This window comes from Oncorhynchus keta, chromosome 1 (genome assembly GCF_023373465.1).
Source record: "Oncorhynchus keta strain PuntledgeMale-10-30-2019 chromosome 1, Oket_V2, whole genome shotgun sequence".
In the NCBI taxonomy this organism is placed as follows: Eukaryota; Metazoa; Chordata; class Actinopteri; order Salmoniformes; family Salmonidae; genus Oncorhynchus; species Oncorhynchus keta.
This window is the reverse complement of record NC_068421.1, coordinates 61,764,538-61,792,345: the sequence shown is the minus strand read 5'-3', so window position 1 is coordinate 61,792,345 and position 27,808 is coordinate 61,764,538. Positions and strand designations below refer to the sequence as shown.

General features: G+C 41.8%; 2 protein-coding genes across 3 annotated transcripts; one reads left to right on the top strand and one right to left on the bottom strand.

The window, feature by feature from the left end:
* Positions 1 to 92: 92 nt before the first annotated feature.
* On the bottom strand, positions 93 to 16,232 carry LOC118390132 (fibronectin type III and SPRY domain-containing protein 1-like). Of its 2 annotated transcripts, XM_035780393.2 has the most exons (13): positions 16,212 to 16,232; positions 11,512 to 11,631; positions 6,593 to 6,688; positions 6,277 to 6,408; positions 5,553 to 5,654; positions 5,188 to 5,210; positions 4,618 to 4,739; positions 4,226 to 4,435; positions 2,420 to 2,518; positions 2,164 to 2,317; positions 1,742 to 2,076; positions 1,319 to 1,407; positions 93 to 1,203 (listed from the first exon to the last, which is right to left on the bottom strand). In XM_035780393.2, the coding sequence occupies exons 2-13, from the start codon at positions 11,623 to 11,625 to the stop codon at positions 1,093 to 1,095; spliced, it is 1,587 nt and encodes a 528-aa protein (XP_035636286.1). In that variant the 5' UTR covers positions 11,626 to 11,631; positions 16,212 to 16,232; the 3' UTR covers positions 93 to 1,092. The 2 variants fall into 2 exon arrangements, with proteins under 2 accessions (XP_035636286.1, XP_035636294.1); XM_035780401.2 differs by lacking the exons at positions 11,512 to 11,631; positions 16,212 to 16,232 and adding an exon at positions 7,673 to 7,861.
* On the top strand, positions 11,562 to 27,137 carry LOC118390125 (semaphorin-4E-like). Its single transcript, XM_035780380.2, has 16 exons — positions 11,562 to 11,663; positions 14,736 to 15,902; positions 21,665 to 22,061; positions 22,221 to 22,363; positions 22,544 to 22,606; positions 22,758 to 22,856; positions 23,150 to 23,249; positions 23,649 to 23,759; positions 24,037 to 24,188; positions 24,367 to 24,539; positions 24,838 to 24,994; positions 25,141 to 25,363; positions 25,449 to 25,564; positions 25,952 to 26,115; positions 26,238 to 26,290; positions 26,419 to 27,137. Exons 3-16 carry the CDS (start codon positions 21,953 to 21,955, stop codon positions 27,135 to 27,137), a joined length of 2,382 nt encoding a protein of 793 aa, XP_035636273.1. The 5' UTR covers positions 11,562 to 11,663; positions 14,736 to 15,902; positions 21,665 to 21,952.
* Positions 27,138 to 27,808: the final 671 nt, after the last annotated feature.

The following is a 27,808-nucleotide window of genomic DNA, read 5'->3' as shown; positions in this document are numbered from 1 at the left end:
AACAGAATTGATCTGATATCTTTGAAAATGTAGTAGTCTTGAATCCTGAAATGTACTTCTGGTCCTCAATGTGCCGACTGAGAGAAACACAGGACTGTCTTACTGCTTTATTAACGGTGTGTGACAAACATACATACTGTAGTGTAAAAATGAAAGGAACATATTTACATTGTCAAATGTTTGAACCCGTGAAGTAAAACATATTCTCCAGTGGAATCTTTAAAGCATTGCAGGTTATATTCATATGATGCATACCATCAACATGACAAAAACGTAGACCGTATTTAAAATAATAGCACCCCAGCACTGAGTTGAGACATCAGGTGACATGAATAAGGACTGGTGTTAACATCGGTAAACACTTGCAGCAGCATCTCGGAATGTCTCTTCCAGGTAGTCCTCACCCGGCTCATGAAATGGTTTCTCTCCTCACTTCAGGTGGTGATTAAACGGTGACAAGTCAGGGCGACACGTTCCAATACAATATTCAGACCCTCCGACCCCATACCAACCCTTCCCCAAGATCCAATCAGCAGTTCTGTATTTCCATCTGTGTCTCCACTGGTCCACACAGCTGCTGGTGATGTAGAATTCAATACATTCTTAAGTAGCAATAAACTTGACTATAAGTAGGTTGTTTCGCTACAAAGTTTTTTGGGGTTATACAGGTAAATTAGGTGCATCTGTACTGAGAAGCAACTAGCAAAATAAGAGGCAGAGGATTCCAAACATTCAGTATGTATTAATGACTACTGTACTACAACCACGTTATATGGACTGTTTTTAGTTGCATTGGGGTCTGTCTGTTGCATTGAAATATTAACATATGTTGTGCCTAGCTCCTAATATATTGGTAACTGGGTTATCTTCATTTGGCCTTTGTTGAATTAGGGATATGAATGAAATTACTTTATGATTCACTCCTGATACACTGAGGGCACCTGTCTGGAAGGCACAGGGAGTGTAGTGGTCTGATTGGGATCAGGCAGGTGTGGTGTGTATTGGGGGTTGGGTGAGCAGCGGTTTGAGCTCCAACCACCACACAGCCTGAATGGGGTTAAGTTCTGCTGCAGCAGTTGGTTCTGGCTGGGTCTAGGTGAGGCTGGTGTTGGAGCTGCTGGTACCACTGTTCTTCCTCTGGCTGCTCTGCACCGCACTGGGCACCTGCAGACCCGTCTGCACTGAGAAACACCCATTCCACACCTGTAGGGGGAGATGGAGCACATGCTTAACTCACAGGCAGGATTTATCTAAGATACCGGTAGTGGTTTCATAACTATTTTGCTCTGTGAGCCACCCAAAAATCTAAGTTCCTCACCGAGAAGGCTGGTATGACAGGCTGTGTGAACTTGGTTCTAAAAGTGTGCATCAGTGTCTTGGTTCTGGCATTGTAGAAAGACAGTGCACCTGGATGGAGAGAAAGGTAATGTCACAAATGTACCAGTACTCTGAGGCAGCTTGAAATTTGATACAGCCGCATAGCTAAGGAACACAGAGCGGAAGGGGGGATACCTAGTCAGTTGTACAACTGAATGCATTCAACTGAAATGTGTCTTTCAAACTAGATGCAGACACCACCAGTGTTAATTTGATTACATTACCCAACCCATTCCTGGTCCAATCCTTAATTCAGACCAATTTAATGAAGTAGAGATGACAACGTGCTGTATGTCAGTCTGAGTTAAGTGGTGCTAACTGGATAGAGGTAACTACTACAATGGGAACAGGAGATCCATCTCACCCTCCTCGTAGTTGCAGTAGACCCCTATGCGGTCCGGGATGGGACAGTCCAGGGTGCGGGCCTTGTTGTTGTGCTTGGCTGTGAGGCTCTGCTGCAGCCAGTTGTTCAGGTGGATGCACCATGATGCGTTGCTCTTCCCCAGCTGGTCAAAGCGGCCCAGGTTCCGCAGGGCCAAGCCCACAGCGAACGCCTTGCTCTCCTTATCGAACCGCACCTCCCAGTACTGCTGGCCTGCGTCAATAAAAGTGTCTCCCAGTACAGTGTAGGATTCAGCCGTGAATCGGTCTCTGCCGACCCGAGCAGATGGCACTCTCTTAGGTGAATTCATGGCTGTCCTAGGAGAGGAGGCCACCAAAGTTGAACACCGACTTTCATTCTATTCACTGTTAAGCACAAAGGATTTGGCAGAAAGTGTTTCTGACCTGGCTGGGGAGTGCATTGGAGATTGGTTGGTTCTGTTCTTGTCCTTGCGGATGTCCTGGACAACCTTCCCCCCGCAGCTGTCCCACTCCACACTGAGGTCCTCCACCTTCAGGTTCTGATGAGCCGAGCCTGCATCCAGCTTGAACAGGAAAGCTGCAAGGAGAGGTGCAGAGGGTTTTCTGACTCATTCTTATCTTGACATTCAACTACATACATTGTCCCTGTGGAAGACTATGTCCAGTTCAGTTCACTCACCATGTGTCTCCAGTGTTACAAGCTCAGAGAACTCTCCTGCCACAGCCTTGTTACACGCCTTCACACGGAACGTCATGTAGTGTGTGTCGAAGCGAAGCCCTGAAAATACATAATAATAACAATGATAATGAATATGATGGCTACTTGATAATTACAGTTGGTAAATTAGAGTCACCATATTATTCCTAGACATGCCTTTCGTACTGCCCTCTTACTACGGACAGTGACACATTTGTTATTTTTTCTGGCTCTGTACTCCAGCACGTTGGATTTTAAATGATACAATGACTATGGGGTTAAATTGCAAACTGTTAGCTTTAATTTGAGGGTATTTTCATCCATATCGAGTTAACTGTTTCGAAATTACAGAACTTTTTGTACATATTCCCTCCATTTTAGGGGACCAAAAGTTTTTGGACAAATACACTTAAATAATGTATTGTATCAATTTTATTGTAAATATGAATAGTGTTTCTAAACACTTATTTATTAATATGGATGCTACCATGATTAAGGATAGTCCTGAATGAAATTGTGAATAATGATGAGTGACAAAGTTACAGACACACAAATATCATACCCCCAAGACATGCTAACTTCTCACCATCCCCCCAAAAATGCTAACCTGTTATTATAATGGTGAGAAGTTAGCATGTCTTGGGGGTATGATATTTGTGTGTCTGTAACTTTGTCACTCATCATTATTCACGATTCATTTGGGACTGTCCACAATCATGGTAGCCTCCACATTAATGTAGGTAGAAGTCTTTAGAAATGCCTCCCGAGTGGCAAAGTGGTCTAAGGCAGTGCTAGCTGTACCACTAGAGATTCTGGGTTCGAGTCCAGGCTCTGTCGCAGCTGGCCGCGACTGGGAGACCCATGGGGGCGGCGACAATTGGCCCAGCTTCGTCCGGGTTATGGGAGGGTTCGACAGGGACAAGTGGCTCCTGTGGCGGGCTGGGTGCAGTACACACTGACACGGTTGCCAGGTGCACAGTGTTTCCTCTGACACATTGGTGTGGCTGGCTTCTGCATTGTGTCAAGAAGCAGTTGGGTTTTGTTTCGGAGGACACACGGCTCTGGACAGCTCTAGACCTTCGCCTCTCCCGAGTCCATACGGGAGTTGCAGAGATGAGACAAGACTGTGACTACCAATTGGATAACACGAAATTGGGAAGAAAAAGCGGTAAAAAAATAAAAAGAAGTGTTTAGAAACATATATTGTATTTATAATAAAAGTGACTCCAAAATAACACATTATTTACCATTAATTTCTATTCTGCACAAAATAATCTACAAATGCATCCAACAAGTTTGTAGAATCACAATCTTGATGTAATAATCATTGTGTGCTAGGAATATGGGACCAAATACTGAACTTTTGACTACTTTAATACACATAAGTGAATTTGTCCCAATACTTTTGGTCCCCTAAAATGGGAGGAATATGTACAAAAAGTGCTTTAATTTCTAAACAGTTCACCCAATATGGATGCAAATACCCTCAAATTAAAGCTGACAGTCTGCAGTTTAACCTCGTAGTAATCAAATCTAAAGTGCTGGAGTACAGAGCCAAAACAACAACAAAATTGTCACTGTCCCAATACTTTCGGAGCTCACTGTAGTTTAATGTCCACAACCTGGCCCAACCCTAACCCTAGCTTTATGTTCACACCCTGGCTCCAACCTAATCCTAAACATAATCCTATGTCTAACGTTAATCCTAGTTTCATATCCACATTCCGGTTCAACCCTAACAGTAGCCATAACTCTAACCCTTACTTCTCTTCTCGAGTCAACTCTTACCTGTAAGGGTGTATTCGGTCTCGAAGATGCCCTCCACTACCATCCATGGGTAGTCCTCTCGGGCGCGGGGCGGCCCCTCATGGTTGGTGCGGCGGTGTTCCAGGTCATAGTGGTCTATCTTGCTGTCGGGCTCAGGCAGAGCCCACTGTACCGTCACCGTATTGTCACACACCTGGCACTCTGACACCAGAATCTCTGGGGTCGCAGGCACTGGGGAAGAGAGAGATTAGGCTTATTGTCCTACTCATTAGTGACTACCAGCCACAAGCGAAAGACAAAATAATTGTACACATACAAGGCAGCAGTATTGTATTTCAAAAATCCCAATTCATATTAACTATAAAGTTCAGTTCTTAAAGAAAACCAATAGACATGACAGTTCACAGACTGACCTGGGAGGAACTTGATGGCCTGCAGCATCTCCCTCTCTTGGGTGAAGTCCACCATCATGTGACTCATGCTGTCAGTGGCTTTGGCTTTCAGCGACAAACGGAAGGCTGGGGCCATTGTCACACTGCTCTCCCACAAACAAAAACACAAAGAATGAGACATGCCTCATTATTCAAACCACTGAAGGACTGAGGGGACACATTTGTTAGTGAGTGTTGTACTGTAGTACTACTATAACTAATCACTACACAGAGCTAAAATACTCTTCAACTGTATCACACAAAAACATGAATGAATCATGAACTGACATACACAAAACATACAAGCTAAACTGACACTGCCAGAGAGGGGATAGACTGGTGCATGTGCCATGAGGGACTGACACATGTTTGAGACAGAGAGGACAGGTGAGGTGAGGGAGAAAAGGCTGAGATGAAATGCCAGAGTGGTGATGAAAGAGCGTGCTACAGAGTGATTGTATGGAATCTATATTTTGTTGGAAAGCATGTGGGTGAGCAGATGGTTAGGGAGTTAAGAAGATACTCTGAGAAATGGGCAGCAATGTACTATACCTATCCTTAATGTCTTTGGCCGCCTGGAGAGAAGCAGAGAGGGAAAGGAAAAGGAAATGAAGGAGATACAGACAAACAGAGAACTGAGTTGCAGCCACATCCTTACAATAGAAACAACACATCTGTGTTAATAAGTTGACACACATCACAACGAACCACATCAGATCAACATACTGTACTGCTTTACAATAACTGTAAATGAAGATAAGAAACAGGTTGTAACTGTGTTCAAACAACAGTCATGCCACTAAAACCATTATGAACCATTATGGATATCCTCACGCTAAATACCAATGACATCGTGGCATCATTGCATAAAATATGTAAATGAAAGTTAGATTGTAGAAGATTTTGCCAACCGTTACCTGAGTGAAGTCGTCTGCTTCCGAGGAGCAGAGAGTCTGATTGGCTACCTCCAATAGCTCCTCGGAGCTCTCCAGGGCTTTGGAGCATGCACTCAGCTGACTCTGAGAGAAAGAGCATGATATATTTAATCACAGTCCAGACACTGTTTCCTTTCAATATAATGAATGTCTTCTATGCTGTACTGTTTCTTTCCATCAGAGGAAAAGTTCATAAGAAAAGTTATTTGGGTTGAATCACTTTCTTTTTTAATTAACCTACTGGAAACTGTACAATATATCCGTTTGGCTACCCACACACATAATCAAGCACAGAAGGATGCAGTGTAGTGATGTCATTACAAAGCTGCCCCTGCCGTGGCTTTGTCTGACTGACTGACAGTCAGAGGCTAAGAGATAAAGCAGGATTATACACAGACACAATAATCCTCTAGGAATAATAACGTTGCGAACGCCAAAACACACAGCCTTTCATAGCAACATTTCCTTCATAGCAACTCTGAATCGGTCTGCACAAAAAGTTCACCTAAATTGTGAGCCTGAGAATGAGTCATGCTACATTGATCATAAGCTGATCTTATGATCGAATAGCCTGGAGAAGTCATCAAAATATTGTTCCAATGTTGAATGTTGATGTTCAAGATGTTGATCTTGAAATCTCAAGAAAATGCAAAGCAAAATCCTGTGAAACCCTTATCCAGTAAAGGCCCAATAAAGCTGAACTGACCTGTAGCTCATAGGTGCGGCTGGCCCTCTCCTGTTTGATCCTGGTGACCATGCTGTCCTTTATATCGTCCAGTACTGAGTGGAGGGAGCTGAACTCTGTCTCCAGGTCCTCCTGGACACGGCTGGAGTTAACCTGCAGGGGTCAATAGAGAAGGAATCAGTTCACTGATAGATACCATGTACATCCAGCCAGTCCGTCTGACTAGTATGCCACGCCATGCCAAATTCATAAAACCATGTGTCTATTGTGTTGTGCACATATCCTACTGTCAGGCTGGCATCTTATTGTTAGAACATCCACACGCATTGTACAATACCTCCAGGTTCTCCAGGCTCTGTTTCTGACAGCAGATGAAGTTTGTGATCTCCTCATTCTTCAGGGCCAGGGTGGTGGTGATCTTACGAAGCGATTCCTTAACAACATACAAAAGGTTATTAAGCCTAAGAATATAATAGAGAGAACATTATTACATTTTCACATTGGACCAAGTTCTCAATACGCAGAATATAATATTTCCTTGAGATGCCTTGCTTCAAGACAACACATCAGTAGTGACTCCTAACAATACTAGCGTACATTTAAAGAAGTAAGGATTAATCATAAATGGTTAGTAGGTTACTCAGTCCCCCAAATCTCTTCCCGGTAATTTCCACTTCTGTGTAAATTGTGACAAGGGCGGCATCTTGCTACATAACCATAAGGATAGGCATCCATCATTTAATAATGTGTCTCCTCTCCAGTAGTTAGGTTTAACCCATCAGAATACACTAGGCACCATGGGCACCCTATCTCTGCAGCAGCCAAGCTCAACTCAATATGATACTGATTTAAGAAGATCCAGGCAAATTATGTTAAACATTTCCACAGTCCAGTCCCACACATGTCAGGTTTATAGAATCATACACTCCCAACCCAAGAAGCATTTAATATGCTCTTTCCTGCGAGAGGCTATGCGCCAGGCCCGAATAATGGGGATAATGGGACACACTCTACACATATTGCAACCTCAGGCTCAGCAAATCGGTCAAAACTAAAAACAGACAGCTGTTAATGTGTCTTGGACTGGTATGCATTTACAAGTTAAATCATTAAAGACTATTCTGAGACCTCGTTAGTCGCAGTTTTTCTCGCGCAAGAATTGGAGTCTTCTTGACGGAAAGTGATGCTCCTGTTTGATGTACTGCAAATCTTTATGACGACGCGCCTCCGCGAAATACGCATCATCTTTTAAATCAACTAAAATATGTAAACATACAAGGTTGTATTAAAATGACAGAATACAATCAAATGATATATAACAGCAACAAAGTCCCGGTCCTTCGCGCTACTCCCCTTTCTTTGTACGCCCTGCGACCGCAGCAAACACAAAACACCTGTTCGGCCACTTCTATCCTACCTTCTGATCTCCCATCTTGCCAGACCAAGAAACCGGTACCGGTGTATCAGTAATTATAAAGGCTATTCGTCGCCGTCCCCTATTTTTGGTTTATTTGCAGCACACTCTACTGGGCTGGTACTGATGCTGCCGGAGTGCATTGCATCTTTCGTCCAACGCCTAGGGCCGTAGTGTGTATTGCGCAGACGCAGTAGATGAGAACTCTGGGTATTGTCGTTTTTATGTCTGTATCTGGGGGTGAAGGCTATGCGTTTTTCTTGGTAAATGAAAAGCACCTATGGAGAAAATGCAAATGATGATTAATTTAAAAGGCCTATTTCATATGCTAAATGGTATTCTTTAGTTTACCCTCAGGGTTTCCACCAAATAGATTACATAACACGTGAGGTTTTTCATGTTTTAGTAGGATGCCTGTCCTGTGTTTGACCTCTTTCTTCTAACTTTTAATTTGATCTTTATTTTACTAGGCAAGTCAGTTAAGAACAAATTCTTATTTTCAATGATGGCCTAGGAACAGTGGGTTAACTGCCTGTTCAGGGGCAGAACGACAGATTTGTACTTTGTCAGCTCAGGGATTTGAACTTACTAGTCCTTACTAGGTTACTAGTCCAACACTCTAACCACTAGGCTACCCTGCCACCCCTATCTACCATAATAAGTGACACATTTTAATGAAAAGGAAAAGACACAATGTGTCATCAATGTTGTTCACTCATTATCACATTATACACATTCTGTGTGGGTTCATCTTCTTACTTCATTGTTCATGACACTCCAAGCGGATAAACTATTTAAATCAGAAACTTTGCATGGCTATTTGATCTTAGTATTGTTTTATGACCGAAAGTCACACGGATATTCTAGAATGATTGTAGTGAAGTGAGTTAACACATTTGGACCAAAACCCCAAAACTCTCGGAAGCCCTTCCAGTTTCTCTGAGCCATACTTACAATATGCCCTTAAATTCCACAGTGCACACCTACAGTACCAACGTTTGAGGACACATGTGACTGCAAGACAACTATGTGTGTAGAGTTTAGTAACTCAGCAAATGTTGTTTTTAATGTAGTCGACAACTCTTTGTAGTTATATGTGCATCCCCCATCACCCCTCAATGTCTGGTTTCAGTATGTGGTAAATGTTGAGCACTTCCTTCCACCCACACATGTAGAGTCCTTCCTCATCTCACTCAGGAAGGTACTGTAGCTATGACATGTAGGGACACACTAAGAAGCCCACCATTAACCCATAAAATGGCCATCTGGAGAAAAGTGACCCTATTGCTGTTTCTTACAGGTAGGATTACTATTCCTTGCTCTTCAACTCATCAATACATGGTTTAAATTTGACTATATATTTCTTTATTTCTTTATTTAACCTTTATGGTCATACAAACATTTGCTTTTTGCAATTATATTCATAGCTCATTGATTTTCGTTAGCATTTTCCCTGATCTATACTCACACAATCTCTTGTTTGCGTCTAAATGATCAAACAACTAATCCCTCAATTGTGTGCATTCTCCTGCAACAGGAACATTGGTGAAGCCTGGTCTGAGCACTGTGATCCTGGATCAGCCACCAAGGACAGTGGAAGTTCATCTTGGTTCCTCTCTTACCCTGAACTGCAGTTTTATGCCCCAAACTCGTGTCACAGTGAACTGGTATTTCAGCCCAACTGGCCACTCAAGCTGCAGCTCCAATACGCTGCTGAACAGCAGTACCCATTCGGCTGACAAAACTGGGAAGCTGGATGCTGGGGGTCATGTATCTAAAGAATCTAGAGAGAGTTGGTCCAGATTAATTCTTAAAGATGTCACACACAATAACAGTGGATGGTACTTTTGCCATGTCTCAGTAGAGATTCCCGTCCTTCAACAAGCATGTAGCAATGGAACTCATGTTAATATATGTAAGTAGAGAAGGAAATCGATTTTTATCTCATTCATCAGTCTCTGTGAAATGTTATGATGATGAGTCTTACAACAGTATTGTCAGTGGCAGCACTACTGTTGTTACTGAATGATATACTGTAAATATTTTTTTTAAACAACTCATTATGGTCTTTCTATTGCAGTGGACAACCAGATGAAAAGTACCACTTATACTCCATTGATGACAGGTAAATCCTCCAAACCAGAGGCGTTTTCACTGTGTGTGTGTGTGTGTGTATAATTATGGTGCAATTTCATTGAGGCTTTTATTTCATTATTTTAGGTTATCTGGCATTAGTGCATAAGCCTAAGCTTTAGAAACGAACTGTATACGTGAAATAGCCTACATGCCAATCGCCAAAGCATTTGGGAACAGGCAGAAAAAGTTCACTTCGATCCATCAAGGCTAAAAAAAAATGTAATTCAGTAAGAGATAAGCTGCGAAATGGAACATTTAAAAGAAAGAGAAGGGAGGGCCAGAAAATAAATGTTTGGGAAAGATTTGGGGAAGTGGTAAAAGAGGATAATACCATGTTATGTGATGATTGTGTGATGGTTGTGATGCGCTATACAAATTCGACAGTCACAAGACTGTTTTTTTGTTATTTTTGTTATTGCATCTTCTTCCTGGACCCTAACCATCTTTGCTCCTTGAAAGAAGCGGCGATCACAGAAAACTTTGCTGATGTCAACTAGATCAGCCTGGACTCATGGACTTGACATAACATAGTAAATGTAAATCTGGGACACTCAAGTTAGTATGATATGTTACATTTGGTATGGTTACATAAGAGGTGTGGTTACTTAAGGCAAAAACAAAAGTTGGTAGGGGAAGGGTTAGCTAAAAGGGTTAGCTAAAAGGGTTAGGGTTAGGGTTAGCTAACATGCTAAGTAGTTGCAAAGTAGCAAAAAATGTGTAGGTAGTTGAAAAGTTGCTAATTAGCTGAATTTCTAAAGATGTCCGTGATGAGATTCAAACTCGGAACCTTTGAGTTGCTAGATGTTTGCATTATACAAAAGGTTGTGAGTTTGAATCTCATGACGGACAACTTTAGCATTTTAGTTCATTAGCAACTTTGCAACTACATACTACTTTTTTGCTACTTTGCAACTACTTAGCATGTTAGCTAACACTTCCCCTAACATTAACACTTCCCCTAACATTAACCCTTCCCCTAACCCTAACTTGATCCCTTTTAGCTAACCCATCCCCTAACCCTAACCATAAGCAATTAGCCTAACTCCTAGACTTAACAATAACCTTAACCCTAACCCCTAACTCCTAGACTTGCTAATGTTAGCCACCTAGCCATGTAGCTAGAATCCATAACATACATGTTTTGCAAGTCGTAACATATACTACGTTTTGCAAATTCATAACATATTGTACGTTTTCAAATTCGTAACATATAATATTCATTATAATTCGTAACATATCATACGAAATGGTTGATGGACATCCACAAAATAACACATCCATTAGAATTGTAACATACTAAATGGACTGTCTTGGATTTATGTACAAAATAATATAAAAATGTTCTGAGACTAGACTGACTAGATAGAATGAATGCTTCAATCTATTTATGACATTATTCTGGTGAGCAAGGGTTTATTTAGTCTTCTAGGGCAGCATATAATGACAGAAGAGAAGTTGACTAACAAATAATCTACCAAAATGTCAGAAAAAAATGCTAGCTTTGACAGCGCATTTTCTATATTAGCAGGTTAGGATCGTGTGTGGTCCTCAGACTTTCACAATACATTGTTGGGTGATTGCGGTAGGGTTATTAGCTATTGCGAATGGGTAAGGGTGAACAAACAGCTGACCTGCACACCACTAATGTGTGTGTTTGTGGGTGAGAAGATTTCAAATTAAATAACTGCTGTTTACCCCCTCCTCACCTTCCAATCAGTAACTCTGTCTCGCCCTTCCAATCGGGTTCTGCTTGTAGACTGGAGGCTGTGGGTAGCAGTGGGAGCAGCGAGTGCCATACTTGTCACACTGCTAGTGGTCATCTGGATCTTAATACAACGAAGGGGATGCAAGAGCAGAGGTACAAGACAGTTTTTGTTCCAAACTATATCTATATGTTGAACTTAATTTCAAACCAGATCTTGTCACCTAAAGCAGAGAGGAGTAGTTTGTAGAGGGGGAGGATGATCAAACCTAAAGCAGAGAGGAGTAGTTTGTAGATGGGGAGGATGATCAAACCTAAAGCAGAGAGGAGTAGTTTGTAGATGGGGAGGATGATCAAACCAAAAGCAGAGAGGAGTAGTCTGTAGATGGGGAGGATGATCAAACCTAAAGCAGAGAGGAGTAGTTTGTAGATGGGGAGGATGATCAAACCTAAAGCAGAGAGGAGTAGTTTGTAGAGGGGGAGGATGATCAAACCTAAAGCAGAGAGGAGTAGTCTGTAGATGGGGAGGATGATCAAACCTAAAGCAGAGAGGAGTAGTTTGTAGAGGGGGAGGATGATCAAACCTAAAGCAGAGAGGAGTAGTTTGTAGAGGGGGAGGATGATCAAACCTAAAGCAGAGAGGAGTAGTTTGTAGAGGGGGAGGATGATCAAACCTAAAGCAGAGAGGAGTAGTTTGTAGAGGGGGAGGATGATCAAACCTAAAGCAGAGAGGAGTAGTTTGTAGAGGGGGAGGATGATCAAACCTAATGCAGAGAGGAGTAGTTTGTAGAGGGGGAGGATGATCAAACCTAAAGCAGAGAGGAGTAGTTTGTAGAGGGGGAGGATGATCAAACCTAAAGCAGAGGAGTAGTTTGTAGATGGGGAGGATTATCAAACCTAAAGCAGAGAGGAGTAGTTTGTAGAGGGGGAGGATGATCAAATCACATTTTATTGGTCACATACACATGTTTAGCAGATGTGCAAGTGTAGCGAAATGCTTATGAAACAGATGAAAGACAGCTCTGTAATATATATACAGTTGAAGTCTGAAGTTTACATACACCTTAGCCAAATACATTTAAACTCAGTTTTTCACAATTCCTGACATTTAATCCTAGTAAAAATGGCCTGTTTTAAGTCAGTTAGGATCACCACTTTCTTTTAGGAATGTGACAATTCAGAATAATAGCAGAGAGAATGATTTATTTAAGCTTTTGTTTCTTTCATCACATTCCCAGTGAGTCAGAAGTTTACATACACTCAATTAGTATTTGGTAGCATTGCCTTTACATTGTTGAACTTGGGTCAAATGTTTTGGGTAGCCTTCCACAAGCTTCCCACAATAAATTGGGTGAATATTGGCCCATTCCTCCTGACAGAGCTGGTGTAACTGAGTCAGGTTTGAAGGCCTCCTTGCTCGCACACGCTTTTTCAGTTCTTCCCACAAATGTTATATGGGATTGAGCTCAGGGCTTTGTGATGGCCACTCCAATACTTTGATTTTGTTGTCCTTAAGCCATTTTGCCACCACTTTGGAAGTATGCTTGGAGTCATTGTCCATTTGGAAGACCCATTTGCGACCAAGCTTTAAATTCCTGATTGATGTCTTGAGATGTTGCTTCAACATATCCACATAAATTTCCTTCGTCATGATGCCATCTATTTTGTGAAGTGCACCAGTCCTTCCTGCAGCAAAGCACCCCCACAACATGATGCTGCCCTCCCTTGCTTCACGGTTGGGATAATGTTCTTCGGCTTGCAAGCCTCCCCCTTTTAACTCCAAACATAACGATGGTCATTATGGCCAAACAATTCTATTTTTGTTTCATCAGAACAGAGGTAATTTCTCCAAAAAGTATGATCTTTGTCCCCATGTGCAGTTGCACACCGTAGTCTGGCTTTTTTATGGCGGTTTTGGAGCAGTTGCTTCTTCCTTGCTGAGCGGCCTTTCAGGTTATGTCGATATAGGACTCATTTGACTGTGGATATAGATACTTTTACATTTACATTACATTTACATTTAAGTCATTTAGCAGACGCTCTTATCCAGAGCGACTTACAAATTGGTGCAAACACCTATGACACCCAGTGGAACAGCCACTTGCATCTAAATCTTGTTGGGGGAGAAGGGGGGGTGAGAAGGATTACTTTTACCCTATCCTAGGTATTCCTTGAAGAGGTGGGGTTTCAGGTGTCTCCGGAAGGTGGTGATTGACTCCGCTGTCCTGGCGTCCAGCATCTTCACAGGGTCCTTTGCTGTTGTTCTGGGATTGATTTGCACTTTTCACACCAAAGTACTTCATCTCTAGGAGACAGAACACGTCTCCTTCCTGAGCGGTATGACAGCTGCGTGGTCCCATGGTGTTTATACTTGCATACTCTTGTTTGTACAGATGAACGTGGTACCTTTAGGCGTTTGGAAATTGCTCCCAAGGATGAACCAGACTTGTGGAGGTCTACAATTTCTTTTCTGAGGTCTTGGCTGATATCTTTTGATTTTCCCATGATGTCAATCAAAGAGTTAGGGCTTGAAATGCATCCACAGGTACACCTCCAATTGACTCAAATGATGTCAATTAGCCTATCAGAAGCTTCTAAAGCCACAACATAATTTTGGGGAATTCTCCAAGTAGTTTAAAGGCACAGTCAACAGTGTATGTAAACTTCTGACCCACTGGAATTGTGATACAGTGAATTATAAGTGTGTTAATCTGTCTGTAAACAATTGTTGGAAGAATTACTTGTGTCATGCACCAAGCAGATGTCCTAACTGACTTGCCCAAGTTATAGTTTGTTAACAAGACATTTATGGAGTGGTTAAAAAACAAGTTTTAATGACCCCAACCTAAGTGTATGTAAACTTCCGACTTCAAATGTATCATAGCACTGAGAGAGAGAGAATAAGAGAGAGAGGGAGACATGAAAAAACAGCAAGCCTTGTGCACTCATTTACAGAGCAGCTAATATGCACAAAGTGAGGTCTGCCCGTAGAGTGTGTTGAATGAGAGATCAGGTGGTGTGTGGTTAGAAGCTCTGAGACAGAGCGGGGGAGGATAGGTGAACGTCTCAGGTTCATTCTTTGCAGCTTCTCAGCTGTGTCTTGTCCTTTCTGCCCAGTCTACGACCTTCTTGACAGTGCAGGCTGCTGAGCAAGGACAGTTAATCAGATGTGAATATTTGTTGGTGTGACAATGACTGTGGAGTATTTTTTTTCTTGTGTATTTCCAGAAAATCCTATCTATTCGAATATGCCTCCACCAAGATCTGCAATAAAACAGCCCTCTCCGCATCCAGGAATACAGATGGACAGCCAGAAGTTTCCTTCTCCTTTAAAACAAATATAAATATAGCCTAAAATCCTAAGACTTTTTATGATTCCAATTAATCATATTTCCTCTACTGAAACTATGTCAGCAAGTAATTCGTTATCTTGTGTGTTGTGAGTGAAGTCTGACTTGGTCCTATCCTGTCCTATTACATGAGCTATCACTTTAGTATGTTTTTTTTCAGGGACTGCTGTTGATTACTTCTCCAGCAATTGGCATGCCATGGTAGCCTACTAAATTCAGATAAATTATTGTTGTGTAAATATTATTCTCAGGGTAATTTAATGTTCTCCAAGTTCTATAAAGCGTAATCTAGCAATAAAGAAAATAAGTGCTATTTTCTGGAATTTACAGTATGTTGTATCAGTAGCCTTTGTAAAAAAAGATTGGGCAACACACTGTGTGTGGGCTTGAAGGAAATATCTACATCTGTTAATAGTGCATTAATGAAATTCCATATTTCAGTATTTTCTTGCAATTGTAGTGTCAAAATTGTGAACAACTACTATGTGACTGGCAATTGTGCTATACATGTATGCAAGGACAGAAACATACATCAAGTCTTTAAAATGATAGCCTACTAGACAACCACTTCAAAGGTGTCATCCTAAAAACAGAGCCAATGTATCGGTCTAATGTATCAGTCAATCAACGTCCATCCTTCGAAAATAGAAAAACATGGTCACGTGATACCTTGCCCCATCTAGGTACTTGTGGTGCTTTCACGACAACTGGGAACTGTGGCCTTTAGGTCGGAAATATACAAATATGCCCGAATTTCCGGCTTGGAATTCCGTGTTGGAAGATCATTAAAAAGATTCTGCCCAGTCAGAGTTCGTTTTTTCCTAGTTGTCTTAAATGCACTGTAGTAGGAAGTGGAGATTTCCGAGTTCCCAGTTGTTTTGAATGTGGCATTGGTAGAGACGAACTTCATGGGATTATCGAGCTAACGTGCACACTAGCCAGCAAACGTTACAAGTGGAGCCGAAAGATAATACCGATGTCAAATGGAAGATACTCTGGATCAATTTCTAATGGCGTAGATTGAGAATAAATATAACTGTTCCAGGTAAGTCATGTAGGCCTATTGGTATGTGAATTTTCGCGAGCAGCATTTGTTTGGTTGTTCTTCATGGGTGAGGTCAATTTGTAACAAGTGAAATTATTCTCAGCTAACTAGCCAGCAACCTTGGTAGCAGGTAAAGTGGTGTAACAAGATTATAATAGACGTCATACACTCCCTTTAGTGAACACCGTTGGCGAGTTTTATTGTGCAACGTTAGTGATTTTTTCACCTGTCCTAATCAGTAATAATTCAAGAAGCGTCAATATTCTCCCGAATAAAGTAGTGTTATAGCACGTCCTTTTCATAACTTACCTTTTCCCACCTGTCATTAATTTAATTTCTTTATCAGAATCAGAAATGTAATATTTTACGTCAAATTTATAACAAAGTCCAGGTGTGAGGTTGAATCAGCAGCTGCATCACAGTCAGGTCAGAAACATTGACCAGCTGTCCTAAATATAATTATGCAAATTGTCCTATTAATTGAGAAGTGCTTTCAATCATGTATTATATGGAACCTATTTTTTTTGACTAGCTGTCCACTGTTTTTAATCTATTCTCCCAAAGATGTCATCAACACAGACTGACATTAAATATCTGAACAATAAGCTGTATTTTCAATTTATTTAAAGATTGTTTACATTGTAATAGGGAAATGGGTTTATGTCAATGAATATGTAATTAACCCATTAAACATATTGCATAATTGGTAGAATGCTCTATGTTTATGTTATCTGCCCATAAGCGATTTAATGAACATGTTGTCATTGTTGTGTATTATGGACACACAATTGCACTGGGATTTGACACATGATGTCAAATCCCAGTGCAAGTGGTATGCTGCATAACAGCTCAGAGGCAGAAAACATTTGTGTAAATTCTCTAAATCAATAGGGATTGATTTTACCAGTGGAAACACATTGGAGATGACCAGCCTGGTATGCCAATATTCCAAAGAAGTTGGGTATTCCCATGAAACTGTGAGGAGCCTCTGTGAGCAGTATGAGATTTGAAGGAGTTCATATTTTCCTTTGTCTCCCAGCTCCTGCTGAGACTTGCCCATGATGTGTTTGTGTAGGCAGCCTAGCCATGCATGTTTCACTGATTGTGCTCAATTTGTTAGAACAGGGCCTAGTAAATAAAAGGTTGTCTGTTTATACTCAAGTCATTGTATAAACCATTGTTTCATAAATTGTTATAGCCTATATGAAGTCCCCAGAGGCTGATCTCACTATTCATAACCCTGGTCATTCATAACCCCATTCATGGAAAAAAAGAGTTTAGCAATTAGTTGTATTATTCCAGCTAATTACCCTAACGACACATCTGGTGGCCTATTGTTATCTTGATAAAATTATTTATTTTAGTAATCTGAGCTAGTGAAAACATAACCTTGTCCTGAACTGGGTGTGTTTTTTTTTCCACACAATGGTGTTTCACAACAGTGGCTATGACACAAGGAGTGTCAGAGGTGAACTCCCAGTTTCCTGTTCAAACCCAGCCCCATGGAACATACTGTCACTGCCATTCACTGCTCTGGTAAATCAGTTACAGTACAACTCAATTCTGTGCTGCAGTAGCCTACATATTAGGACAGGGCATTTTTGCTCAAGTCAAATGTAGAAGCACTAAGGCCCAGGCCCTATTCTCAGACCATCTGCACCAAATCAATCTCCAGATTATGAAATTGGAGTGTCAGTACGAGTTTTGGTTTTAGTATTCTGGGGGCTGCCATATCCGGTCTGCCACAAAGTACATATTTGGATTCCCTTTGCCTAGTCTAGTGGAGCGCTACATATTGAACTATGCCAGAGGTAATTGAACTTAATATCCACGACTAAAAATATCTTAATGACAGGGGAGTCCAGAACTGTTTAGAGAGCGTGGCGGTCTTGACCCCTGTTTGATTCCTGTAAACCTTTTCTGGCTGAAATTGACTGATCACCTCCGCATCTCTTCTCACTTAAGACTTTCCTGCTTTTTACAGGTGGCCTTTGAACCCTAAGCGTTTCCAACTTTCTCCCTCTAGGTTAATAGTGTTGACGCTCAATGAATGTCAATGTCATTGTCGCTATATACAGTGCCTTCATAAAATATTCAAACCGTTTTACTTATTCCACATTTTGTTGTTACAGCCTGAATTCAAAATGGATTAAAAAAAAATATTCTCACCTGTCTACACACAATACCCCATAATGACAGTGAAAACATGTTTTTAGAAAATCTTGCTAATCTTTTGAAAATAAGGGTTGTGAATACTTTACAAAAGTACTCACACCCCTGTGCTATGACACACTAAATGGAGCTCTTGCATCCAATTTCCTTTCATCATCTACAACTTGATTGGAGTCCACCTGTGGCCAATTCAATTAGACATAATTTAGAAAGAAACACACCTGTCTATATAAATTCCCACAGTTGACAGTTCATGTCAGAGCAGAAACTATTGTACCATGAAGTCCAAGGCACTGTCAGATCTCTGAGAATTGTGATGACACATATATCTGGGGAAGGAGCTCCATCGTTGGTAAATGGAAAAAATATGGAACTACCCAGACTCTGCTTAGACCTGGCCGTCCGACCAAACTGAGAAAACGGGGAAGAAGGACCTTGGTCACGGAGGTGACCAAGAAACCAATGACCACTCTGATAGAACTCCAAAGTCCCTTGGCTGAGATGGGAGAACCTGCCAGAAGGACAACAGTCTCTACAGCACTTCACCAATCTGAGCTTTATGGGAGAGTGGCCAGACTGAAGCCACTCCTGAGAAAAAGGTACATGACGGCACGCCTGAAGTTTTCAAAGAGGCACGTGAAATACTGCTCGCATAATCTTTTGCCTTGAGTCAATAATTGTACTATTTGGCCTGAATGCAAAGCGCTATATCTGGAGAAAACCAGGTACAGCTCATCACCGTCTAACACCATCCCTACCGCAAGGCATGGTGGTGGTGGCATTATGCTATGGGGATGCTTTTCAGTGGCAGGGACTGTGAGACTGGAAAGGATAAAGGGAACAATGAATGGAGCCAAATACAGGCAAATCCTTGATGAGAACCTACTTCAAAGTGCAAACGACCTTAGACTGGGGGCAAAGATTTACGTTCCAACAGGACAATGACCCCACGCATACAGCCAAAGCAATGCTAGAATGGCTTCAGAACAATAATGTGAAAGTCATTGAGTGGCCCAGCCATAGCCCAGACTTGAATCCTGTGGAAAGACTTGTAGATTGCTGTTCACCGTCGCTCCCAATCTAATTTAACTGAGCTTGAGAAAATCTGCAAGGAAGAATGGGAGAAAATCCCCAAATCCAGATGTGCAAAGCAGATACAGACATACCCAAGACGACTCAAAGCTGTAATCGCCACCAAAGATGTTTAAAGTATTTACTCAGTGGTGTGAATACTGTTGTAAATTAAATATTTATGTATTTCAATTTCACAAAATGTTTTTTACAAATGTTTTCATTTTGTCATTATGGGGTATTGTGTGTAAATGGGTGAGAAACTCTTTAATCCATGTTGAATTCAGTCTGTAACACAACACAACTTGGAATAAATCGAGGGGTATGAATACTTTCTGATGGTATGATAACTGAGTGAACAAAACATTAGGAACACCTGCTCTTTCCATAAGACTGACCAGGTAAAAGCTATGATCCCTTATTGTTAAATCAACTTCAAACAGTGTAGATGAAGCGGAGGAGACGGGTTAAGATTATTTTTTTTAACCTTGAGACAATTGAGACAGGGATTGTGTATGTGAGTTATTCAGAGGGGGAATGGGTAAGAAAAAATATTTAAGTGCCTTTGAACGGGGTATGGTAGTAGGTGCCAGGCGCACCGGTTTAAGTGTGTCAAGAATCTCAATGCTGCTGGGTCTTTAACGCTCAATAGTTTCCCTTGTGTGTGTCAAGACTGGTCCACCACCCAAAGGACATCCAGCCAACTTGACACACGTGTGAGAAGCATTGGCGTCAACATGGGCCATTATCCCTGTGGAACGCTTTCGACACCTTGTAGACTTCATACCCCAACGAATTGAGGCTGTTCTGAGGGCAAAAAGGTGTTCAACTCAAGATGAGGAAGTTGTTCATAATGTTTTGTACACTCCGTGTATATCCAAATCAGCAGGTAGCCTATTTGACTCATTTAGCATACCCTCAAACATCTGCTATGTAGGTGAATTGCATCAATTATGGAGCTGTCAATGGTTGCTTACTGATTCAGGCATGATGCAATCAGAATTAGAACATTTATTCAAATTGAGAAGTTAAATTGTACAAATTATATAACTTGGGTTTTGCGTAGTTCTACATTTCTAAAGTTTTTTTTTTATAGTTTCTCTGACTGTACTAGAAAAAAGACCATTCATCTCCAATAAAATAACTCGTCATCGGAAAGTGAGGGTGGTTGATCATGTGAATGGATGTGGCTTAGGTGTCATAAAATGTGAATAGTGAAACCAGACTGGAGGGCCAGTGACATCATTTGACAACGTGTTTTGCATTGACTCACTCAACTTGTTAAATGTTTCATTGTTGGCCACAAAAAAAGACTAAACACCAGGAAATCGGCTCCAAGTGATTTTAATTTTGGAAATCTGTTCCCAAGTATTCCCATGCGTAATAGAGACACGTGATCATATACAAATGTAAGCAAGGTTTAAAATGTTTTGGTCAAAAATTATATCTGTTTGGGCTTTTTGCGATCAATTTATAGTCTACAAATTATTTGTAATTATGTTCCGGCCCCCTGAACATCCACTTAAAAAGTCATCCCGCGGCTGAATTTAGTTGATGACCCCTATTGTAGACATTCCTGCTTGTCTTCCATGCTTGAAAATATCTGTCAAACACAGTGAATAACAACTTGTAGTCATTCAAACCAGCTGTAGTGCTTAACTGTAGTCCCCCTCACCTGAGGCGTAAAGTATGTATGCTCTCCCTGCTCTGTCAACAGTTGAGCAGTCGCTAGCATGCACCAGCTCGTTTCTGTGTTTTTAAAGTAACAACAAGAAACCAGCATCTGTTGCAAGGGGCTATTTTTTTTTGTCTGTTTAACAGCATTTCTGTGTTTTTGATCTCCGAAATAAATACGTCCTCAGTGTTTTGTTACCTGTCATGGATAGCGCCCTAGGTTTTTCTTGTGCACGTGACCTGGCTTGGAAAAACTCTGCATGGGCCCTTGTTTAGTCTAAAGGACAGTCTGAACACAGTCTACGCAATGGATCCAACGGAGGGTCGTTTGTGTAGCTCTCTACATAATTCTTAGTACTTTTGTGAGGCTGAATTTTTTTTAACTCGAAGCAAACGGAGCTCTGTTTCCAAAGACTGAAATCACTGTGGAGAGCCCTTAACTAGGGCCCAGGGTTTGTCCATGTCAGGTCTTATGGTAAGGAAAAACGCAAGTGCTCTAGTCATAGGAGCAGAAGGAATCCAACCCTGGTATTAAAACCTGTGAATCACAGGAGCCTCTGAGGGTTAAATTAGATAATCCGTGTGATTTGCATGCATGCCCCAACCTGAGCATAATTCCAGCTGCTAGTATCCTGGTAATCAGAAGTAAGCGGCACACACCCAGGTCCTTATCATTGGGGGCAGACAGACTGGAAGAAAGCGTAAGGGAGGTGGAGACCTATTAATTTCTTTCTTTTAGCCAGTTGGATCATAAAATCAATATGATCTTTGTTTTGTCTTTAGACTACTTCATGCAGTCTATGTTGAGTCGCTCTTACTCATGTATTGTGTTCTCATGTCCCTAGATGAGAGCCTCAGGACCAGCATAAAGATCCCCTGAATTGGGAAGTTTGAACTACCACGTCCTACAACAGTACCTGGGACAGTATGGATTCTCTCCTGAGCTACAGAGGTAGCAGCAGCTGCAAGTGTTTATGTTGGAGGCTGATACCATCATAGCTATTGACCATCAGAACACTAATACGGGAGTCTCTATAGAGACATGAACTGCTGACCTTGATCTACAGTGTGTTATTGTGTAAGCAGGACTAAGCAGTGCTCCCACACACCCCCTCCCACCTGTGCACCTTGCCATGTCTCCTCTCTCTGCTCTGGGTGTTTTCTGTGGATTGTTCCTTCCTCTGTCTCTCAGTGAATACAACACTCACAACTGTATCCCACGGAAGAGTGTCCTTTACCAGGGTAAGTCCCTCACTCTCACATCTCACCCTCAATCCCTGTTTTCTCATAACGGTGTAGTGGAGTGCATCTGTTTCCTCAAATACTAAAATGTTGGAATGAAAACACACACAGTTTGTGATACAGAGCAATCATTGAGTTTTCGAATGCTTTCTTGTTTAGACAATATGAAGCTGTTCAGAGAGGAAGGGATTTGTAACTACTCCACCATGTTGGTTCGAGAGGATTTGGGCCTGCTGCTGCTCGGGGCTCGAGAGGCTATCTATGCCCTGGACATCAATGATATTTCCATCAAGAAGTCATGGGTATTCAGTTATCCTCTTTAGCTATCAGTTATCCTGTATCATTTGCATACATTATTTTATAAATCACAAATGGACTGCAATAAAAGGCTCCTGTAACTACTCTGCGGTGACCTAATACCAATGCCTTGGAATCATAAATCCATTACCTAGAACATACTTTGATGTGCAGCTCTCTGTTAGGTATACTGGCGGGTCACCAAGGAGAAACAGATGGAGTGCACATACAAAGGGAAACATGCTGAAGTAAGTGGCTCCATCAATCATGAAACAGTTCTCCTCACAGATATCTGTGAAGTGAGTTGTTTATCTGAACACCAACTGAAGACTGGACAAACAGAACCAGATAAATTCACTGAAATCCATAAAATGACTTGTCATCCCCGTTCTCTTGCAGATCGAATGCCGGAACTACATCCGGACGCTGCATAAAGTGGATGATGGCAGAATGTATGTGTGCGGGACAAATGCTTTCAGCCCCACCTGTGATTACATGGTAAGAATAGCTTGGCCAGAACAGGTTAGGACATCTTCCTGTAAGAATAGCTCTGGTATTTGAAGCTATCATGTGACTGCTGCAGACAGGCGGTTGTCATTGAATATTTACAGTGAGTGTGAAATGTTTGCATACTACAGACACCTGCCTTCACTCTCTCTACTGTTAGTGGCTACTGAGTGTAACACATTTTGCCCTCTGAGGATTAGTATAAAGTATATACCTACCTCTCACTCCCTGAAACCGTGTGAATGAAAACAACTAAATAGTGGCTTTGTCTGTGACCGTGACAGACGTATTCTGAAGGACAGCTGAGACTAGAGGAAGCGCAGGAGGAGGGAAAAGGGAAATGCCCCTTTGACCCCTTCCAGAGATACTCATCCATCATGGTCGGTATGTACTCTGCCTCCCTTGTCTGTCTCTGGTTATCTGCTCTCACACAATGACAGACTTGTGCATCCATTGAAGTCCAATTTGCACCAACTGAAAAGTGGGGTTTCAAAGGTGCAATCTAGAACTTTTATTTTCGGTTGAAAATGCTGCCGCTGCACTTGTTTAAGTGTGTGGGGGGGGGTTGTAAAAGTGAAGGGGCTGGGGTTGTAAAAGTGAAGGGGCTGGTTATTTGTGAATTGAACAAGATTTCTGCTTTATGGCTCAATGTGTTTATTACTTTGTGTTGCCAGTGGCAAAATTAAAGATTGCACCTGTAATTCTCTACTTACAATATTATTTACTTTGCTTGAAGATCCATTATGTTTCCCCCTTGTAATTCTTATGTCTTTGATCTGCCAGGAAATGACCTGTACTCTGCTACCTCAATCAACTTCCTGGGCTCTGAGCCTGTTGTTCTCCGCAGCTCTTCCTCTGCTCTCCGCACCGAGTTCAAGAGCTCCTGGCTCAACGGTCAGCTCTCCTTCGCTGTTCATACTTGTTATAAACTTCTATACTGCTATATACCATGCCTTATATTCTATTCATTTGTACACCATATCTCCTAACACCTGCAGATGAACTTTGAATGGCAATATGTATCCATAGCATTTTACATACTGTGCCTTGAGTAATAGCCTAGATCCTATAGGTCTCTGTGTTTTTGAATTATGAAACTGAACTTCAACTACTCCTGTAAAACAGTGCCTGATAGGTAGCGTAATAAGTGCACATTATGGTTTGATTTCAGAACCCAACTTTGTGTACATGGACCTTGTCCCCGAGAGCAATAACAACCCAGAGGGCGATGATGATAAGGTCTACCTGTTCTTCAGCGAGAACGCCATGGAGTATGACTTCTACAACAAGCTCATGGTGTCACGAGTGGCTCGTGTATGCAAGGTAACAACTTGTTACAAATGTACTTTCAGCTGCAAGAAGTACAAGTTTCATTGGTCCATACATGGTATTTTACATATAAAGAACAGTACACTGTTTAAACAGTGCAAGGGTATAGTGTGTGCATGTGTCCTTCTCTCCAAAAGTTTTCACTTGTTTGACTAGAACTCACACTGTGTAGGGGGATATGGGCGGCCAGCGGACGCTCCAGAGAAAGTGGACGTCGTTCCTGAAGGCTCGTCTGGACTGCTCTCTGCCAGAGTCCAGCCTGCCCTCCATTGTACAGGATGTCTTCCTACTCAAAAATGATGACTGGAGCAAAAGTGTTTTCTACGCGGTGTTCACTCCCCAGTCGTGAGTATTCTCAATAGAATCCAGTGACTTTAAAGTTGGTAACATTGTTTCAGTAGGAAATGGACTGAGATTCTCACTATGTTTTAAATGGTTGCTTTACATGCACGTTTACCATAATTGTAGGGCCAGGAGTTTTCCCCAACCATGTGACCTGACCAGGTAAAAGCCCTGGCTAATGGAGGGATAACTATGGCCTGGGTATTGATCACGTGGTCAGGAAAGACATAGGGCCCTAACCATAATATATATTGGTGGTTTGAAAACGTCAAACATGTTTTTCTGACTGTGTTTGCGCTAGGAGCTTGTCCGACATGTCTGCAGTGTGTGCGTACAGTGTGTCAGCTATCGGAGACGTGTTCAATAAGGGGAAGTTTAAGACACCAGTGACTGTGGAGACGTCCCATGTGAAGTGGGTAATGTACAGTGGAGAGGTGCCCACCCCCAGACCTGGAGCCGTAAGTCCCAATTTAATATCATTGTGAATCTCTAAATGGTTTAGGGCCACAAAAGGAATTTTTCTACATTTCAACTACTAACTCAGCACTAATATATTTATTATCATTATCAAGTTATTATCACTCATCAATCCTTTGTTTTTCAGTGCATTAACAGTGCAGCACGGGCCCTTGGGATGGAGCGCTCCCTGGACCTGCCAGACAAGACCCTGCAGTTCATCAGGGACCGGCCCCTCATGGACGAGGCCGTGCGCCCTCTGACCGGGGGTCCGCTGCTGGTCAAAAAAGGTGCCATGTTCACACGCCTGGTGGTGGACAACGTGCTAGCTCTGGATGGAGAGAGATACGCAGTCATGTTCATCGGCACAGGTACTGTACAGCACACACACAGCCCCAAAACAGACTTCTTCTGGCAGTGGATATCAATGACATGGGTGTCCTTCTCTTCTTAAAGAGAACGGCTATGTGCAGAAGGCAGTGAACTATGCTGGGGAGATGTTCATCATTGAGGAAATACAGCTGTACCAGACCCCAGAGGCTATCAGGACGCTACGCCTCTCCTCCAGCACGGTAACACTAACTCAAGTCAATCAAACTTGATTTGTATCACGCATTTAACAAATGCGTTCTTCAAGTTTCTTATTGGCAACTCTGGTTTAAAATCCCAAGGTGCAGCAACATTTTACAAAGCACTTTGCAAAACAACATTTTACTCATAAAGGTAATTCATACAATGTAAACATAACGTTTTTTCATGATCAATGTCAGTTTATTGTTGTCGACAGGCACTTCTGCAGACCGATGGTTACTTATTTACGTTTTATTTCCTTTGCACTTACAATAGAGCATTCAAGGAGAATGGCACTGTCATTGCTGTTACTAACAGTGGGTGGAGCTGACTCATCGAGCTGCTGACACTCATGTGGTATTTGCTTGTTTTTATTCTTGTTTCCTCAGGGTCAGTTGTATGCAGGCTCAGATTTTGGAGCAGTGCAGATGCCTCTGAGTGACTGTGGCCGCTATGAGTTGTGTCTGGACTGTGTCTTGGGCAGAGACCCTTACTGTGGATGGGACCTCTCCACTGGCATCTGCTCTGCTGTGGCCAGTTCATCCTCTGACACGTACGCTCCACACTAGCATTTTCACTGGGGAGTAACCTCTGACTTTAAATAAAGATTACAAGTGTTTACTATATGTTTGAATTTAAGTATACACTTGATATATTAGGGTATTTGTCTTTCAGGAACATGATTCAAAGTCTAAAAGATGGTGATATATCAAAATGTCCAAAATCAGGTAAATTGATTTCACAATATTTCACAATAACTGTTCAGCACATTACCAACAAAGAACAGATCTAGTCATCACTTCCTTTGACAAGTAGATACACATAGAAATAATTGTTTCTTGTGTGTTTGTTGCAGAGACTGTGAAGCCAGAGAACTACACCTTAGTCCCTGGGAACAACATCAAGCTGCCGTGCCATCCTGCCTCCAACCTGGCTCAGGTACACTGGCTCTTCTTAGGGCAACAGCTGCATGCTGACGCTAAGTATTACATCTACAACGGAGGAATCCTTATTCTTAATGCCTCTGCCTCCGACGCGGGCCAGTACACCTGTGAGTCTGTAGAGCAGGTGAAAAGCAGACCACACACCAGGACTATGGCAGTCTATCAACTGCAGCCCCACACTAATGCAGAGGGTGAGGAGGAGTCATTGATGACGACACAGTCCCCCCATAGCCACAATACCCCACTACCAGAGGTGCCACAGACTTTGGAGCCCCCGCTCCCTCCTGAGTCATGGAGTGTAGACAGCAGGGTGGTAGGCCTGCAGGTGGCGGTAGCGCTCCTCACTCTGATGCTGCTTGGTCTAGTAGCCTGGAATCTATATAAAAGGAGCTTTAGAAACAGATCTTCAGAGAACTCAGGTGTGGGCCAGGTGAAAAGGCTGTCAGTTGACTACATTCAAAATAGGACTTCAGTGATTAAGTTGCTGGGACCTACACCCAGTCATAACTCAAACAATAACCATCACGCGGTCATAGCTTTCAAAGGGAATGGGGAGCACCACTTTTCCCTGGGAGGCAATATTTCCACTATGGATGGGTTGGGTTACATTGACAACGAGTCAGAGATCTGACCCTGAGTGTTAACCACTCTCTGGGGTTTGCTCTCTTTCTCTCACCAGGCAGCTGATTTAGGACACTATGGCAATGTCAAGCTCTGTACATTGGACTTGCGATAGAGGGGAATGTTTTATATTTCTAGGAATTGTCCAGAAAAACATTTTCCCACCAGGTTGAATTTATTTTATATAGTCATGCCATAATGCAAATATACAGTGAGCTCCAAAAGTATCTTGCCCAGTAGAAATGAATGGTAAATAATGCATTGTTGTGAGTCACTTATTGTAAATATGAATAGAATGTTTCTAAAAATGTTAATGTGGATACAGATAGTCCTGAATGAATTGTGATTAATTAGAAAGTTTCAGATCAAATATCATACCCACCCCTCACAATTACAATAACAGGGGAGGTTAGCATGATATTTGTGCATCTAACTTTCTCACTCTTAATTATTCACAATTTCATTCAGGACTATCTGTAATCATGATAGCATCCACATTAATGGAGAAGTGTTTAGAAGCATTTTTTTTTTTTTTAAGTACAATAAAAGTGACTAAGATGACAAAATATATTATTTACCATTCATTTCTATTGGACACAAAATAATCTGAACACTACCAAAACAAACAGCAAATGCATCCAACAAGTTTGTAGAAAGGGAAAGACCTAGTCAGTTGTACAA